Source organism: Martes martes (genome assembly GCF_963455335.1).
Source record: "Martes martes genome assembly, chromosome: X".
NCBI classification, from domain to species: domain Eukaryota; kingdom Metazoa; phylum Chordata; class Mammalia; order Carnivora; family Mustelidae; genus Martes; species Martes martes.
In genome coordinates this window covers 41,757,607-41,775,538 of record NC_137897.1, presented here as the reverse complement: position 1 = coordinate 41,775,538, position 17,932 = coordinate 41,757,607, and the positions used below count along the sequence as shown (strand labels likewise).

The 17,932-nt window shown below is 41.6% G+C and overlaps 1 protein-coding gene across 1 annotated transcript in view; it reads left to right on the top strand.

Annotated features, from left to right (window-relative positions):
• Positions 1–9,389, top strand: part of DGKK (diacylglycerol kinase kappa) — a gene marked incomplete at both ends in the record, with an annotated part of 164,171 nt that extends 154,782 nt beyond the window's left edge. The window contains 6 exons of the mRNA XM_080795697.1: positions 486–646; positions 1,196–1,337; positions 2,357–2,443; positions 6,373–6,483; positions 7,865–7,988; positions 9,328–9,389. Coding sequence (XP_080651823.1) covers positions 486–646; positions 1,196–1,337; positions 2,357–2,443; positions 6,373–6,483; positions 7,865–7,988; positions 9,328–9,389 — 687 coding nt within the window. The remainder of the gene's footprint in view (positions 1–485; positions 647–1,195; positions 1,338–2,356; positions 2,444–6,372; positions 6,484–7,864; positions 7,989–9,327) is intronic.
• Positions 9,390–17,932: the final 8,543 nt, after the last annotated feature.

The following is a 17,932-nucleotide window of genomic DNA, read 5'->3' as shown; positions in this document are numbered from 1 at the left end:
TCAGGCTCTGCACTCAGCAGGACATCTGCTTCTACCTTTCCTATCTCTCCCTCTGCCCCCCCTTTTCTTGCTCGCTTCTCTCTCTCTCTCTCTCAAATAAATAAATAAATAAAATCTTTTTTAAAAAAATCCATAACATATGGCCTAGATTTGGCAAAGAAATGAGCATAAAAGATGCACCATTGTCTTATGATTATGATACTCTCATATAGGAGCTTCTAGAAGGTTAACATCTATCTGACTGAAGCATGTGATCCCAAGACATATCACAGTAACAATAAAAATTAACAGTGCCTAGTAAGAAAGGGACAGTGAATAAAATGAAGGGTAGATGTGGAGGTGTGTAGATGAGTGTATAGAAGAATGAGTGGGGTCACTTTCTCCTTTACCCATTATCCCCACAAATATCAGACTCACAAACAGATTTGTCAAGTACCCTCTAAGCTATAGTGATCATCAGGATCTGCCACTGTCTTCATTTTCAGGACTTTGAGAACTCAATTAAAATGTGGGAGTGCAAGCATGGTGAAATTCAAGCTGCCTCTCAACCTCATTTGGACTCCCAGGAATCTCAGGATAGCCTCTCTGATGAGGAATATGCCCAAATGCAGCACTTAGCTCGACTTGCAGAAAACCTCATCAGCAGGTAAGCGGACTGGCCCAGATACAGGGTGGGAATCCCAAGAACAGTTAGGGAGAAGAAGCTAACCTGTGTCTGTTGGCTCCTAGGGAGCCTGGCCTCAGAAAGGAGTCTTTCCCAGAGCTCTGAAGGTTGGCAGGGACCCTGATAATCCAGGGAGGAATAGTCTTTGTGCTCAGCAATAAGCCAGTTTGAACCTCTTCCTTTAGCCCCAGAGGTGAATTTGATCTCCTGATGCCCCCAGACCCAGAGGACTAAGAATATTTATCCTTGCCCTTAAATATCAAGAGGGCCTCAGAGTTCTTGGAGTCAGCTTCCCTTCTCTAGCCTGGCCTCCCACTCTCCCAAAGTACCCGGTATCTAATTCAGGTGACATAAGGATAGACAAAAAGAAATACCTAGAAAAGATCAGAAACATTTTCTGGCGTAGTTAGCTACCCAACCCAGGTACCCAGGGCTCTCGTTTCTACCTTCATCTCAACCATCTCCAGCACCCCAAGCCAGAAGATTTTTAAAAATTTCCAGACCCATTTATCCGTTCTTGCTTTATTACAGACTTACTGACCTGAGTAAGGTCCACCAGCATGTGTCTGTTCTCATGGATTCTGTGAATGCCAGCGCTAACATCCTGAATGATATATTTTACAGCCAAGATAGTGGCAATGAGGCAGGAGCAGCTTCCTGCATTCCCAATGAGGTAAGAAAGGAAGGGGCAGATGAAGAAAAAGAGTCAAACCAAGTAGGAAGGGGGATGAAAGTGAAGAAAAGTGAGCTAGAGTCTGGGTGGAGAAACTGGGCAAATGATATGGCAGGAAACTGATCGATAGAATAGACAAGGAGTAGAGGTATTCCTTAACTCGTTACAGATGAAAGTGGCTACTAGGGAAATTCCATAGCAGATTTCATCAGCCTGAGAGCTAGCCCTTTTCCTGAGAGCTATCAACAATACTGGCCTTGTGGGAGAAATAGCCAATGGATAGAGAGAAACTTGGCATTGGCATTTCCTCATCCCAAGTGGATCCCTGTATAAACTCTTATGGTGATGTCTGCCATGGAAACCTGAGCTTCAGGCTGCCTTGGTTTCCCTCTTGAGGGAAATTTCCAGATTGGGATATTTGATGTTAAATGTGCTGACCCATGACTTTACCCACTGCCAGAAAATTTAAGTGATTCTTTTAAAAAAGTAACTTTAGTGGTAAACAAACAATACAAAAGAGCCACATATAGGATCAAGGCCGTCTAAAACATGGATTGCCTATTTATTGTCAACCAGAATTAGTTGATGGAGGCCTGGAGCTCAAAGCCCAGAGTTTTGAAAAGGGTGGTTGGGCCTAATCCCTCCTCCCATGGGAAAGGAGGTTTTAGTGTAGCAGCAACAAGTAGCCTCAGATTTACTCTCTGGTTTACATATTTCCTATTTTACTACATCCACCGCAGTCAATCAGTGGTGCCAAATGCCAAGGTGTGCTGCACCACTTTGTAGGACATACAAATACAGCTGTATTTGTAGTTGACAGCTCTGGTTATGTCAGTTCTGATTGGCTGATGTCCATGCTGTACTAGTTGTGCTATATTTTGAATATTACTTTTTCACCTATGGCCACATCCTACTAGCCTGCTCCTACCTTCCTACAGAAAAGCCAGCTGCATGCTTACTAACCAACAACTCCTCTGTCTTTGTCCTTTCCCTTTCTTTCTTTTCCTTTCTTCTCTCAGACTCTAAGCAGAAATGATGCAGTAGATGTTACATTTAGTCTTAAAGGGCTCTACGATGACACCAAAGCTTTCCTGGATGAAAACTTGGTGAGTGGAGGGGGTTGGAATGAGGGAGGGCAAAGTGTTCCATCTGAACATGGTTATGGTCTATGCTTGGTTCTAGGGTGTTGGAAGACATGTAGGAACATTTTGGCCAGGTGCTTACCTGGTAGTCCCTGTTTGTCATCCTCACCCAGGGTTGTCATTGATTGTGTCAACTCACCATTATGCTAATCCATAGTGACTACCATATCCTTGAAGAAGAGTCTCTCCCTCTCCTTTGGTAAATGTCTCCTGGGTCCAGACCAGGTCAATCAAAAGTAGGGTGTTCTCATTATACTTCACACAGGTTCAGTAGAAGGGGGTGAACTCTTTTGAGCTGCTCTATATCTCCCAAGTTTCCATATACCTTTGTCACCATATGGGAAGACAATATAGACTAGTGGGAAGCACTAGGTTCAAATCTCCAATCTGCCACTCACTAATTCCATTCATTTCATAAGGTTGCTCTAAGAAAGTGCTGAAACCTTGGTTACTTAAAACAACAGAAATTTATTGTCTCACAGTTTTGGAGGCTAGAAGCTGAAATTAACATGTCTTCAGGGCCATATTCCCTCTGAAACCTGTAGGCAAATCCTTCCTTGCCTATTCTAGCTTCTGGTGACTTGCCAGCCATCTTTGGTGCTCCTTGGCTTATAGATGCGTTACTCCAATCCTCCATCTTTACATGGTATTCTCCATGTGTCTCTCTGTCTTCACATGACCATCTTCTTATAAGGAAACCAGTCATACTGGATCAGGGTCCTACCCTACACCAGTATGGAGTATGGCATCAGCAATGATGGCATTTCCAAATAAGATCATATTCTGAGGTACTGGGGGCTAGAATTTCAACATATCTTTCTTGTGGTGGGGACACAATTGAATCCTTAACACTAGCTGTGTGAAGCAACCTCACATCTCTGGGTCTTGGTTTCTTTATCTATGAAATAGTAATTGTAATCTCTACCTCTCCAGGTTGTTGTGAGAATTAAATTAACTATTGTATATTAAGTGCATAGCTGGCCTGGCTCTAGTAGTAGCCTGATACATGGTAGATTTTATTCGTGTTAGGGAAAATGGACTGAAGCTCAGTTTTTGAGCTACAAGAATAGTTGAATGGTTCTCATAATGCAAACCCTATAGGCACACTTGATGAGTGTGCTCTGATGAGTCAACTGATCGTGACCACCCCACTTTTGGGTTGGCTGCTAAAGCCCTGAGGCAGGTGCTGTTCTTGCCTCTCATCTAATTAAGGTTTATTTGAAGAGGGGTGTCTGAGCTGATATTGCAAGAAGTGCATCCACTTCCCCTTTTCCATTTGCACATCTAATTGGCACACTGCACAGGCGGCAAAGTGGCTAAAGCAATCAGGCCAGGCCTTCCCAGCATCTGAGCCCCAAGCTAGAATCTTTCAGTCTTAAACAACAACAACACAAGTACCTTCTATATATAGGCAGAGCTCAGTGGCCTTGCAATCCGAGCAGCAGGAAATATGAGATATTGGCCTCTCATTGCCATTCAGGCTTTCTTGAAGCTCATGGCATGAAAGTTGGTTTGTGCCAGCCAGCACCCCAAATTGAGCATATATCACACTTAATACAGGTTGAGGATATGATAAGGACCCACACACACACATACACACATCCAAATGAGACCAGGGGCAGGCAGCAGCTAAGAATGATCATGTATCTCCAAAAAGGCTACGTCAGAGGTAGCATGGAAATAAAGCTTATTTCATTTTGGTGTTATTATTCTTCCCCTTGAAGAAGGAGGGCAGTAAGCAGCTCAGTGTCAGAGGGATGTAGATTTATGATGAAGTAAATCCCACCCAGTAACCGCCACTTTCTTTATTTGGAAACCTCACTTATACTATGGCCAGTGATGTGTTAGAACAGAAACCAAGAAATAAGCAATGAAGTCCTCTGAGTCAGTTCACACAATTACCTCAGAGAGTCCTGAACAAGGTCTCCTATAGGGCCAGAAGGATACGAGAATAGAGCATGAGACTCAAACCCACCACCTAGAATTTTTCAAATCCTGAGTCCCTGTATGCTAAACAAGAAGTCATTAGGAAGCCATTTTTTTCTCCTATTATGATTAGAAATGATTTTCCAGGACTCTAAATCCTTCTTTCTCCTATGCGGCTTTGGGTTTGACTACCAAACCCCTTTTGAGCATTGCTGGTAAGTATGCCCTTTCTCCCTTACCTTGAAGTGATAGCCATTTCTACCTTCCCCTTTCTCCTTACCTTGAAGTGATAGCCATTTCTACCTGACATGTGCTATCCTCCATCTTACCCCCATGTGCACACACATGTTCTGTGCATCTGAGATACTCTGTACTGTCTTAAATCATTAGTTGTAAAGCAAAAGATTATTTGTCAGCACTGACTTGTTTCTCTCTCATATCCCATTCTGATTGACCATAATCTCCAACCCCATCCCCCACCTATTTACCTGCCATCCATTTCGTGATAGTTGGCAACGCTCCATTTATGGCTGGAGCATCAAGTGACCCGTGCACAGCTAGAAGCCACATGAGTGCCAGATTGAAAGTAAAGTATATGACAGGGAGGAGAGGTGAGGCCAAGTTAGGTGGGCTAGAAAGTATGTCAGGGCTGATGATAGCAACATGCATCTGTTCTCTCAGCTCACCATTTAATGGAACATAACTATCTCAGCTATGTTGCTGGTCTAGGACTTGGTTCTTCTGAATTGGAAGATGGTCCCAGAAGAATTCATTTTAACTCTCACATGGACTGTACAGAGTTCATCCTGTGGGTTGTGGTGATTATTAGGGAATGCTTAAGCTTTGTTTCCTGAACCTGTAAGACAAGCCATCTAGATCACATTTCTAAATTACAAAGAGAGACTAGCTAGGGGCTAAAGCACAGCTTGGGGGGCACCTGGGTGGCTCAGTTGGTTAAGTATCTGCCTTTGGCACAGGTCATGATTCCAGGGTCCTGGGATCAAGTCCCATATTGGGCTCCTTGCTTGGCAGAGAGCCTGCTTCTCCTTCTGCCTGCCACTCCCCCTGCTTCCCCTGCTTGTGCGCTCGCTCTCTCTCTCTCTCTCTCTCTCTCTCTCTCTCTCTATATATATATATATATATATATATATCTTTTTGGCAAATAAATAAAATCTTTTAAAATTAATAGATAGATAAATAGATGATAGATGATAGAGAGATAAGTAAAGAGAGAAACACAGCTTGGGGAGGCAGACCCTCTTCGCCAGAAAGGGAAAATATAAGCCAATCTCTATCTAGCCTTCTCCTTACTTCACAAAGGAGCCTTTAAATTATGGTAACTGTATAATAAAGATTCCCCCAGCATCTAACCACCTCACATATCTTTCCTGGGCACTGTGGTATATAGGGTAGGCTATAGAGTTAAACAGATCCGAGGTTCTATCTAGCCACATGATCTTGAGCACCAAACTTCTTTGAGTCTGTTTTCTTGTCTATAAAATGAGAATAGTATTATAAAGTTATTGGGAAGATAGAATGATATCATGTATGCAAAATGCCTGGTATACAGCATGTACTAGAAATTGGTAGCTGTTATTTAGGGCGACAATTAGATGTCTCTGGGGACTTGAGGGTCAGGGGTAAGACCCTTGTTCTGGACCCTGAGCTGTAGGGGTATAACTCAAGTGATCATTGATACTGGTCAAAGGCTTCTCTGCTTGCCAGACCATGAGCATGCCCAGCCCCAAGGAAATTACCACAATATGGCTGTTTCCTAGATCTCCCTATTGGGAAAGTAAAGAGCTAGCTATACCTTCCACTAATCCCATGGCCAAAGGAGATACAGGTTGGCACCCTGTGGTCTCATGGCCACTAGCATAGTGGCCTGGGAGTGTGGGAGAGAGCCAGACTTTATGAGGGCAAGGTGTTGGGCATTGGATACTCACTCTTTTTCTTGTCTTTACCAGCTGAGAAATGCTGAGGATGAGGCCACACTTCAAATTGCCCTGGAAACCATGAATAAGGAGCTTGAAAAGCTATCCGAGATTGACTGGATGAATTCAATCCTTGTTCCAGAGGTGTGTTAACTGGAATAGAAAATAAAGAGGAAGAGGTCTTCTTCCTTGGTTCCTTCCAGTGTGGGCCAGGACACAGTGACTGATGTAGCAGAAGGTGTCCAGTAGTGGCTTTCAGCTTGAGTGTGAAGGAATGCCCTCCTCCCATCTCCTCATCATAAGCAGACAGGACATGGTAGAAAGCACATTGAAAAATTAGACGACCATGGGAAAAAAAAAAAAAAACAAAAGAAGAGCTACTCTGTGGCAGGAGATGATTGGGAAAGAATAAGCAAGATTGGTTTTTTCTATACTGTCCTCTGGTCACAATTCCCCCTCCCTGCCCAATACCTGCTACTAGGAACTGGATTTCATCTGGCACATACCATTATGGCCAATACCAGTTGTTTGCAGCCAACATCTGTTAAATGGTTGGTGCCTGGGCCACGTGGGTGGTTAAAACACCTCTCTCTGCTGATTCCTGTCCCTCCCACTCTGGGAGGATAGCAGGTTCAGTGCCTTCCCTTAGCAGGTGTGTGGTTTAAAAGAAAATCAAGCATGGCAGGAGTGGCTGCAGTATAACTGTGGGGATACTGTCATTTTTGGAGAGTCAGATCAGGAAGAGGAGGAGGACAGGTTTATACTCTCTCTAATGGAGAGGATTGGAGGTATAAATATCTTGAAAAGATAGAAGTCCCAATGTTTCTTGGAAAGTGTTTGGCTGGACTTTCTGGCAAAAAAGTTAACCTGGGAATTATGCTTTACGAAGATCAGTGGTGAAATAAGCACACTTTAGCAGGAATGAGAGGGCTGGGAAGCTAAGCTGGAATTAAAGAGCCTGCATGATCAGATAACCCACATTCATAATTAAGAGCTATGTGGGGAGAACCCTCTTTGCATTCCAGACAGGGAAGAAGGTGCCCTGTGAGGCAAGTTCTTCTCTATGTGAAGGTACTTGACCAAGGAAGTTTGCTTTAGCTCATCAAACCATATTGCCTTTTTTTTTTTCTAATTCGTGCAGAGGTGCCATATGAGCTAGCAGTGGTCCTAGCAATCTCACCCTTCCAATCCCTAGCCACATGGCCTCAGGCAAAATATTTCACCTCTCCAAGCCATTGCTTTCTCATTTCTAAAATAGGGATGATAATAACCACTTTGCAAGGTTGTTTGGGGGCTTATATGAGAACAAGTATTAAAGTATTTAGCAAGGAACCGGCACAGAGTGGGATCTTGGTAAAGATCATTTGCCCTCCTAGGGCAAGGGACTAGTTTCCCACATTTGGATGGATAGCGCATCTATCTGCTTTATGCAGCCATCCTTGTTCACCAATTTACCAGGCCTCTAGGAATTGTTTCTCAATGTTAGGCAACTAATTATGACCTTCCTTTTGCTATGGTTTTCCAGGAAAAATCTTCAGACACTGACAGTAGAAGCACCAGAATGAAAGTTAAGTTCCCCAAGTTGAGGAAGAAGAAGCTAGAAGAGGAAGACAAGCCTAAATCAGGCCAAGGAGTCCAGGGTTTTATTGGTAAGTTTTATTGGTAAGTGTTCCCACTCCACAGGCATAGTGGTCATGAAGAATTCCCCAGCAGCCGGGTACCTCCTAGGGACGTAGAGCTCACATAAGAAATGTTCATGGAGGGGCGCCAGGGTGGCTCAGTGGGTTGAGGCCTCTGCCTTTGGCTCAGGTCATGATCCCAGGGTCCTGGGATTGAGCCCCGCATCGGGCTCTCTGCTCAGCGAGGAGCCTGCTTCCTCCTCTCTCTCTGCCTGCCTTTCTGCCTACTTGTGATATCTCTCTCTGTCAAATAAATAAATAAAATCTTTTTAAAAAATAAAGAAATGTTCATGGATATGGTGGTAATGGAGGAGATGGGCTGGGAGCCAACCTTAGACAATTCCAAGAAGCCTCTTAGACAAAGTGTGAGTTAAAAAGTGATATGGACAGTGGGAAGAACCTGAGAAGGAACCACGCTATGTGGTCTCTGTGATACCGATAGCTGAAGAGAAAAATGAGACCAGGCAGTCACTTTTCTGCTTGACTCATTCATGTCCTTGGTTGATAAAATATGACAAAATAGTCACACTTAGATCACTCTCCCAATCAAATACAGCTACAAGCTTTTTTTGTGTGTGTGCTCCAGAAAGCAGTATAGTTTGAGGTGGGTTGAGATATCAGTGCTAGGCACCTACAGGGTGAAGAATCGTTTCTATGACTTATCTAAACACTGTTTTTCCTTATCTGTAAGTCCCTAGAGATGCAAGTTTTCTGTTTCATTTTTTGAATTTTGGTTCCATCCCTTCTTTGGAGTTGGAATTAAGCATAATTGGTATGTCAGTGGGGCTCAAAAGAAGGTTCTCCTAGAGTTGTCAGTTACACCAATTCTGATGTCAATGATCTCTACTAAATTTTGGGCCTAGATAACCTGGAAGCTTGAGAGATATATCAACAGTGGACATGGGGGGGGGGGGAGGGATGGAGGGTGGCTGTTTGTTTGTTTCTGAGGAAATGAGAACTTGCACAGATGCCAAGAGAGAATTTCTTGGATCAAGCTCAGGTTTGATCCAACTAGTTCAATTTCCTAAGAATCTTCTGGTTGGGAGGCATGGTATTTCAAAGTCTTTCAGAAGACTCTGAAGGGGTCAATAGCATTTCCACAGATTATCATGTTCAGAGAACTCATCCCATTTGTGTTTGGCTCACATGGTGACAGCTGGTATTCTTGGATGATTCAGAGATGGTTGGTACAATAAGAACAAATGAGTCTGTCTCCTAACAGACTCTTTGTTGTCTCTCTTTAGGGTCCATACATTTGGGTATCTAACAATGTGCTAACATTATTTCTATACTTGTTCTTTCTCTAAAGGACGTTTGTGGCATCACAGAAGTCATGAAGATAAAGCAAAAGATGATGATCCTCCAACATAATCAATTCAACTGTAGTCCTTAAAAGCTGGAAGGAGAACTCACAGTGTTTGGAATTCCACTACAAAACTCTGAAAACCTCAATATAGGCTAGACTAAATTATTTCAGAATAAACATGAGCACCACCAAGAAAGATCCTCCAATTCTTCACACTAATATGATTTTCCTGGACTCAATCAGGTCTCCTTAGAGGTTTACATTTTCTCATTGGCCAAAGATTCTTGTTCCGAGTTGTTTTGTTCAGTTCTCCTTCTCTGTGCATCTTGAGCAACTACAGTATTTAACTGGGATGAGCTCATTATGAATGGCCTGGGATCTACAAAGGATTCAAGAAAGTTCACCTCTTCAGGGAATTTGGGAACAGTTTTCTCTGATAAGCAGAGAAACTGTTGATGCTAGGGAATGAATGAAAGAAAGAAATACTCTCAGGGAGATAAGGAGAGGGATGAGGACAGCCAGGCTTGGTTGTTTCTCCCCCAATCCCTGCCACTTGCAACTTGTACCTTCAGCAGGTCTCTTCTACTTGGCGTATTAAGATGAAAACTAGGTCCTGGGGGCTTATCCACTTGCCTGTTACAATGACCATGTGAAATCGTTTCTTGTAGACATGGTAACTGCTTTCTCTGCAAACCTTTTTGTTTTTCCATGTGTGCATGTATGTCTTTGCACATGTCTAGGTGGTGCTCTGGTGGCTGGGTGGGCCCATTGATTGGAACTCACCTCTATGGCAACCATATAGGATCCCCTGCTACTGCCTTGACCCTAGTCTGCATGCCTCCATGGAGTGTTTGCCTGCATTCTTGCTGGATTTTTTAACTAAATGTTTTGCCGCTGTGCTGCAGTATAGATTATGTACAGAGACATAAAGATGTATATATATATTTTTTTTTCTTTTTAAGAACTGAAAATACAACTCGACCTCTAAGTGACCCTATAATTTATTGTGCTAACCCAGGAATCCCTCCCCACCCTGATCCCATCCCCCACTTCCATTACATGCCTCTACCAACTGCCCTAGTTCTTGGTGGAGCTTCTAATCTTTTGGTGCATTTTCAGCGTCTTGGAAGTCGCTGGGATCTACCTATAGCCCAGCTGATTCTATCTGACGCCCTCCCCCCACCGTAAAATTCTGAGCCAGGCCACGGAAGGGGGAACAAAAATACCAACGCCCTAGAGAAGGGGGCTAAGCTGGCATGCTGCCTTTTTTGCTCTATTTGTCCTGGACTCTACATCAGCAACTGCCCCAAACTGTGCTGTCCCCTTCTCCAGTAAAGACTATATGGAGCAACCAGGCCTTGAGCTCTGTGACTTAGATGCCTAAGCTAGGGACTGCCTGACAAGTCACAACCTAGGCCCTTCCCCACAAGCTCCATCTTGGCCTGAGCCTTCTGGACAGGCTGTTGGGTTAGTCTTCAAGTCACCTTTGAATCTCCCATCTCGCTCCTTTCCCTTGAGTACAGAGGGGCACTCAGAGTGATCAGAAAGTACTTGGGCCTGGGAAAATGGAGGCTGAAAGCCTCTGCTTTTCCCATGGTTCTTCCAAATTTCTCATGGAAACAAACTAGGCCAAAATTGCTCCAAATCCCAATTCACATTTTTTGAATGCCTGCACCCAGTCAGGCAAATCTAATCAAATGCTAGTGTCCAGAGAGGTTCTCTCTGGTCTGCCTTGTATACCCACCCCACCCCCTTCAACTCATACCTTTTGTAAGTGTCCCTTCCCATTTATCAAGAGAAAGCCAGAAAACTGGCCTCTCCCTGCTTCTTAGACAAACAGCGTGCTCAATTACCTGACTCAGTCCAATGGCTGGTTCATCGAGGTGCACAATCCAGACTCCAAGCACTGGTTCTCAACTCTGGAACTTCACCAGCCTAGCCCACTTAAACCAGCCACCTGTGTTCCACCTCTACAGGGGTGAGGAGAAAAATACTAACAAGGGGATAGTCCCTATACATCTGATTGCTGTGTCAAACAAACAAAAAAGTCCTAGCTCTACAACTAGAGAAGAAAGTTAATGGAAAAAGATGAGAGAAAACATTTAAAACTTATTTAAGCATCAGAAATATGTTAACTTATTGTATGTATTTGAGTGGGAAGTGTACTGCTGCTGTGTCTTTGGCTTTCTCTGCATCACTTTCTTCCCAGGAGGAGGTATTAGATCAAATCAGCAAGGTCACCATTGCAGCCTGACTTGGCTCCTCTGTGGCTGCATGCATTAACGTTTGCACACACAGTCACTCACAGAGTTGGGAACCAAGTTACGTTTTTTTCTCAGAACAGCCTTTTTCAAAACGGAAAGTTTCCAAATGAGCAAATTTTAGGAAACAGAAGGAAGTCCTGGGAGAAGGTAGCTTTATCTTGGCAGTGCCTAAGCAGGGCTTTGTCTTGTAATTATTTTTATCACCGATGATAGTAAACTGTAATAGGGCTCCATCTCTTGTGCTTACTTTGCTGAGTTACTATATGTCATTGTATATTGTAATGCTACTGTTGCTCTGTGGTATCATCTGGATTCCCTTTCACCCATTCTGTCCTCTCACCTTGAGTCAAGATGATATTGAATGAAACCACTAGGGTCTGGGGTTGAAGTCAACTTCTGGAGTAGAATTGATAGCTGATGAGACCCAGGAGCAGGTGTAGCATACTAAATCACTTGGTTACCTCCTAAATTGCCTAGTTAACCAGCTGATTCCAAAAGGAATGCTGAGCACCTGTTCTTAAATGTACTATCTTGGAAACAAAGCAAGAAGTGGTAATCTCTTTCTCAAGAGAGTTGGCTAAGCCTCTATAAGCATAAACTGCTTTTAGAACTTCATTGTTTACTACCTGCAGTAATACAGTTGCTCGGGTGGTGGGACCAGACACCAAATACCCATCTTAATTATGTCCAGAGATGCCATTACAAGCCAAAGTTCTGGGGTTTGGTTGCATCTTTGGTAGTACTTTCTGAGAAATTGATTGAGTGGTCAATTCCTGGCCATAGGAATAGTGGGGAAAGAGAGTACCAATAGATTTGGACTGGCATCAACTGCTTCTGGTATCAATACTACAAGAGGTCAGCAGCTTTCAGTCCCCACTCCCAAAAGGACCTGTGCTATGGCCAAAAGAACAGGGGAAGAATAAAGAAGACATTTTCAACTTAATTACTTAGGTTATAGATTGATCAGAAGAAATAGCTGGGGTCAACATCATCTTCCCTAAGGACACAAGTAGAAGAATTTTAGCTGCATAAGAGGTAGAAACTAATACCAAAGCAACCAAACCCATGAGCACCATTCCATCCTGTAAAGAACCTTGACTGTTATTATGGTTTATGGAATTGCATTTGTATATCTGTCTGCTAATCTGTAATACATGTTGCTTCCTCTTCTGTGTTTTTTGTTTCCTCAGAGGTCCCTGCAAATAAACAGCAGGGCCAGGGTCTGGTTGGGGGAGGAAACTAGGGTAGTTAGGGGTAATAGAAAAAAAGCAGAAAGAAAAGGTCCATAAAGCGTGCCTATTCCTCCTCCCCACTCCCCAATGGAACACCAGTTCTCAAAGTTAATACAGTTTTGCTTCTTAAAATATTTTAATAAATAGATAAATGTAATCAACACCAGTGTCTCATTATTTACCTTGGCATCGGAGGAGTTGGACTGTAATGAAAACGGGGTTGTACTTGGGTAGTCATCCAAACTCTAAACAAGTCACATGCACAATAGCAGGTGAGGAGGACAGCAATAGCTCAAGTCAAGAATCTCCATCAGTATGATCATAACACTGAAAAAACTACCACAAAAAGTTCTAAAACCTAGCTCAACTCAAGACAACCCAGTGGAGAAATATCTACCACTATAATTGTTCCAGAACTCAATTCTCTTCGGGATCCAAATTTAAAGGAAATGAATTAGTTACTGGAGAGGTGAAATGAGGTAGAGTAGAACAACCCAGACTGCTAAATAGATGCATAAATACAAAAAGCACCTTAAAAAACATTTAACAATAAAATCTGCCCCTGTAAGACATATATTGCATAACTCCTCTCCATTCCAAAAGGGTTTGAAGTGGGAAGGAGTGTGTTTTGTTCAGATGAAAAAATAGGTTAGGCCAAGGATCAAAAATGGCTCATTTTCTGCCCTGACAGCGACCCTGAAGGCAGCGGCAGTTATTAGTCATTTCATAGGTAGGCCATTGAGACTGTATTAGACCAGGATTCCACAAAATGCTACACTAGAGTGAGAATTCAGATCTCCCAAATCCTTGACTTTCCACTATTAAAAACTGTCTCTTGGGCGCCTGGGTGGCTCAGTGGGTTAAGCCGCTGCCTTCGGCTCAGGTCATGATCTCGGGGTCCTGGAATCGAGTCCCGCATCGGGCTCTCTGCTCGGCAGGGAGCCTGCTTCCCTCTTTCTCTGCCTGCCTCTCTGTCTACTTGTGATCTCTCTCTGTCAAATAAATAAATAAAATCTTAAAAAAAAAAACTGTCTCTTACTTAGAGACAAAATGTTGTGACCTTCAGGACCACGTTTCAGTCTCCCACATAAAAACGACATTCTTAGGCTATATGAAAGAACGAGCCCTGTTACTGAGAAACTACCACGAGTGGGCCCTGTAATACATGTTAAGACTAATCCTGTAGGCTAGTGAATTACCATCAGAATTCAATTTGTCTCGGTTTTTTATTAATCATTATGCAGTAAAATTGCTTTTTTTTTCTTTTGGTGTATAATTCAGTTAATATTTTTAAACATTTTTTTGGGGGGCGCCTGGGTGGCTCAGTGGATTAAAGCCTCTGCCTTCAGCTCAGATCATGATCCCAGGGTCCTGGGATCAAGCCCCGCATCAGGCTCTCTGCTCAGCGGGGAGCCTGCTTCCTCCTCTCTCTCTGCCTGCCTCTCTGCCTGCTTGTGATCTCTGTCAAATAAAAAAAAATCTTTAAACATTTTTAAAAATATTTTATTATTTATTATGTAAATTTATTATATAAGTTTATCTGTCAAATTAAAAAATCTTTGAACATTTTTTAAAGATTTTATTTATTTATTTATTTGACAGACAGATCACAAGTAGGCAGAGAGGCAGGCAGAGAGAGAGGAGGAAGCAGGCTCCCCGCTGAGCAGAGAGGCCGATGTGGGGCTTGATCCCAGGACACTGGGATCATTACCTGAGCTGAAGACAGAGGCTTTAATCCACTGAGCCACCCAGGTGCCCCTAATTCAGTGAATTTTTAACACATATAGACATTCGTGTAACCACTGCCATTACCAGGATACTGAACAGTTTCCACTGCCCCAATCAATTTCTTGTATCCTTCCTGATTTTAAGACTTATTCCTTACCTTAACTCTAAATCCTGAGCTATTTTCCCTCCCTACCATTTAGTCCTTTCAAGAATGTTCATAGAATATGTAACATTTTGAGATAAGCTTATTAAATTCAGCATAAAGCCGTTCAGATTCTTTCAAGTTGTCATGTGAATCAATAGTTTGTTCCTTCTCATCGCTGAATAATATTCCATTGTATGGATCTACCAGTTTGTTTATTTGCCAATCAAAGAAATTTTAGGTTGCTTCCAGTTTGGGGCTATTATGCATAGAGCTGTTATGAACATTAATATACAAGCTATTGTATTCACTTCCCTAGGATAAATACCCAGGAGAGGGATTGCTGGGTTATATCCTAATGCATGTTTCAATTAATAAGAAATTTCCAAACTATTTTTCAGAGTGCCTGTACCATTACAGGCACTAGCAATGTTTGACAGTTTTATTTACTTCACATCCTCACCAGCTCTTGTCCTTGTACTTTAGCCATTCTAAGAGATGTTTAGGGGCACCTCACCATAGCATCATAGATGATGTTTAAAATCTTTTTATGTGCTTATTTGTCATACTTCAGTCCTGTTTGTTTAACTGTTCAAATTCTTTCCCCTGTATTTCTAATTGTGTTTTTCATTTACTCATTGAGTTTTCAGAATTCTTTATCTATTCTGCATCCAAGTCCTTTGTCAGATATGTGATTTACAAATATCTTTCACCCATCCATAGTTTGTCTTCTCATTCTCTCAACAATATCTTTCAAGGGAAAAATTTTACATTTTTATAATAGAAACAATTCATTTTTTTTTCTATGGATGTGTCATTAGTGTCATATTAAGAACGCTTCCTCTAACTCAGTAGTCCTCAACCAGGAATAACTTGGCCCCGAGGGAAATTAGGCAATTGTCTAGGTACATTTTTGGTTGCCATAGCATCAGGGTGGGATGTCTCTGGTATTTAATGGATAAAGGCCAGAAAAACTGCTAAATATCCTACAATGCACAGGAAAATTCCCACAGCAAACAATTATTTATCTGGCCTAAAATGTCAATAGTGCTGCTGCTCAGAAAACCCAATTTAACCCCCCAGGTAATAAAGATTCTATGTTGAAATCTAAAGGTTTTATAGTTTTATATGTTAATTTTAGATACATAACCCACATTGATAATGTCTGAGGTTCAGATGAAGGTTCATTCTTTACCACATGGATGACCAATTGTTCCATTACCATGTATTGAAAAGACTGTTTTTATCACTGAATTGCTTTGACATCAGAGCCATAATTGTGTAGATCTATTTCCGGACTCTCTATTCATTAAATTGCTCTTTCTCTTCTTCCCCAGTAGCATACCATATTCATTACCACAGTTCTATAGTAAGTCTTTACATCAGGTGGTATGGTTCCTTCTTTATTCTTTTTCAAAATTATCTTAGCTATTCTAGTGCATTTGCCCATGTAAATTTTACAATCAGTTTATCTATACCTACAAAAAGAAATCTTGCTAGGACTTTGATGTGTATTGAGTTAAATCTACAGACCAATTGGAGAAGTGACATCTTTACTAAGTTGACAATTACATTCCATTCCGTGATGCCGATCAGTTTATATCATTTCTTTCATCAGCATTCTGTATCTTTCACCACATAGATTTTGTAAATGTTTTACTAGATTTACACTTAAGCATTTCTTTTTTAGGAACTATTATAAATGGCATTTTAAAGCTTTAATTTCCTTGTACATTGCCATAATGTAGAAATGTGATTGATTTTTGTATATTGATCTTGTGTTCTGTGACTTTGCTAAAATATATATTAGTTCTAGTTTTTTTATAGATTGAGATTTACTACATATATTATCAAGCTATCTGCAAAAAAAATCAATTTTATTCTTCCTTTCCAGTCTGTATTCTTTTCACTTCATTTTCTTGTCTCATTACACTGCTTAAAATTTGCAGTATGATGTTGAATAGGACTAGAAAAAGTGAACACCCTTGCCTTGTACCTAATTTTAGAAGAAACATATTCAGTCTTTCAATATTAAATATATTACATGTAGATTTTTGGAGACAACCTTTATCAGGTTGAGAAAGTTTTTTTTTTATTTTCATTTTTTAAATTATTTTATTTTTTCAGTGTGCCAGGATTCATTGTTAATGCACCACACCCATGCAATACATCCATGCAGTACATGCCTTCCTTAATACCATCCATGCAATACATGCCCTCCTTAATACCCACCACCAGGCTCTTCCAACCCCCCACCCAAACCCTCAGTTTGTTTCTCAGAGTCCGCAGTCTCTCATGCTTCATCTCCCCCTCTGATTTCCCCCAACTCACTTCTCTCCTTCACCCAATGTCCTCCGTCTTATTCCTTATGCTTCACAAGTAAGTGAAACCATATGATAATTGACTCTGCTTGACTTACTTCATTCAGCATAATCTCTTCCAGTCCCATCCATGTTGATACAAAAGTTGGGTATTCATCCTTTCTGATGGAGACATAATATTCCATTCATCTGGTGAAGGGCATCTTGGCTCATTCCACAGTTTGGTGACTGTTGCCATTGCTGCTATGAACATTGGGGTACAGATGGCCTTTCTTTTCAATACATCTGTATCTTTGGGGTAAATACCCAGTGGTGCAATTGCAGGATCATAGGGTAGCTCTATTTTTAATTGCTTAAGGAATGTCCATGCTGTTTTCAAAAGTGGCTGCACCAGTCTGCATTCTGACCAACAATGTAAGAGGGTTCCTCTTTCTCCATATCTTCTCCAACATTTGTTGCTTACTCTCTTGTTAATTTTGGCTATGCTACCTGGTATAACGTGGTATCTCAATGTGGTTTGGATTTGAATCTCCCTAATTGTTAATGATGATGAACATTTTTTCATGTGTCTGTTAGCTATTTGTATGTCCTCTTTGGAGAAGTGTCTGTTCATGTTTCCTGCCCATTTTTTAGTGTGATTATCTGTTTTTTGAGTGTTGAGCTTGAGGAGTTCTTTTAAAGATCTTGGATATCAGCCCTTTGTCTATAGTATTATTTGAAAATATCTTCTCCCATTCCGTGGGTTGCCTCTTTGTTTTGTTGACTATTTCCTTTGCTGTGCAGAAGCTTTTGATCTTGATGAAGTCCCAAACATTCACTTTCACTTTTGTTTCCTTTGCCTTTGGAGACATGTCTTGAAAGAAGTTGCTGTGACCGATATAAAAAAGGTTACTGCCTATGTTCTCCTCTAGAATTTTGATA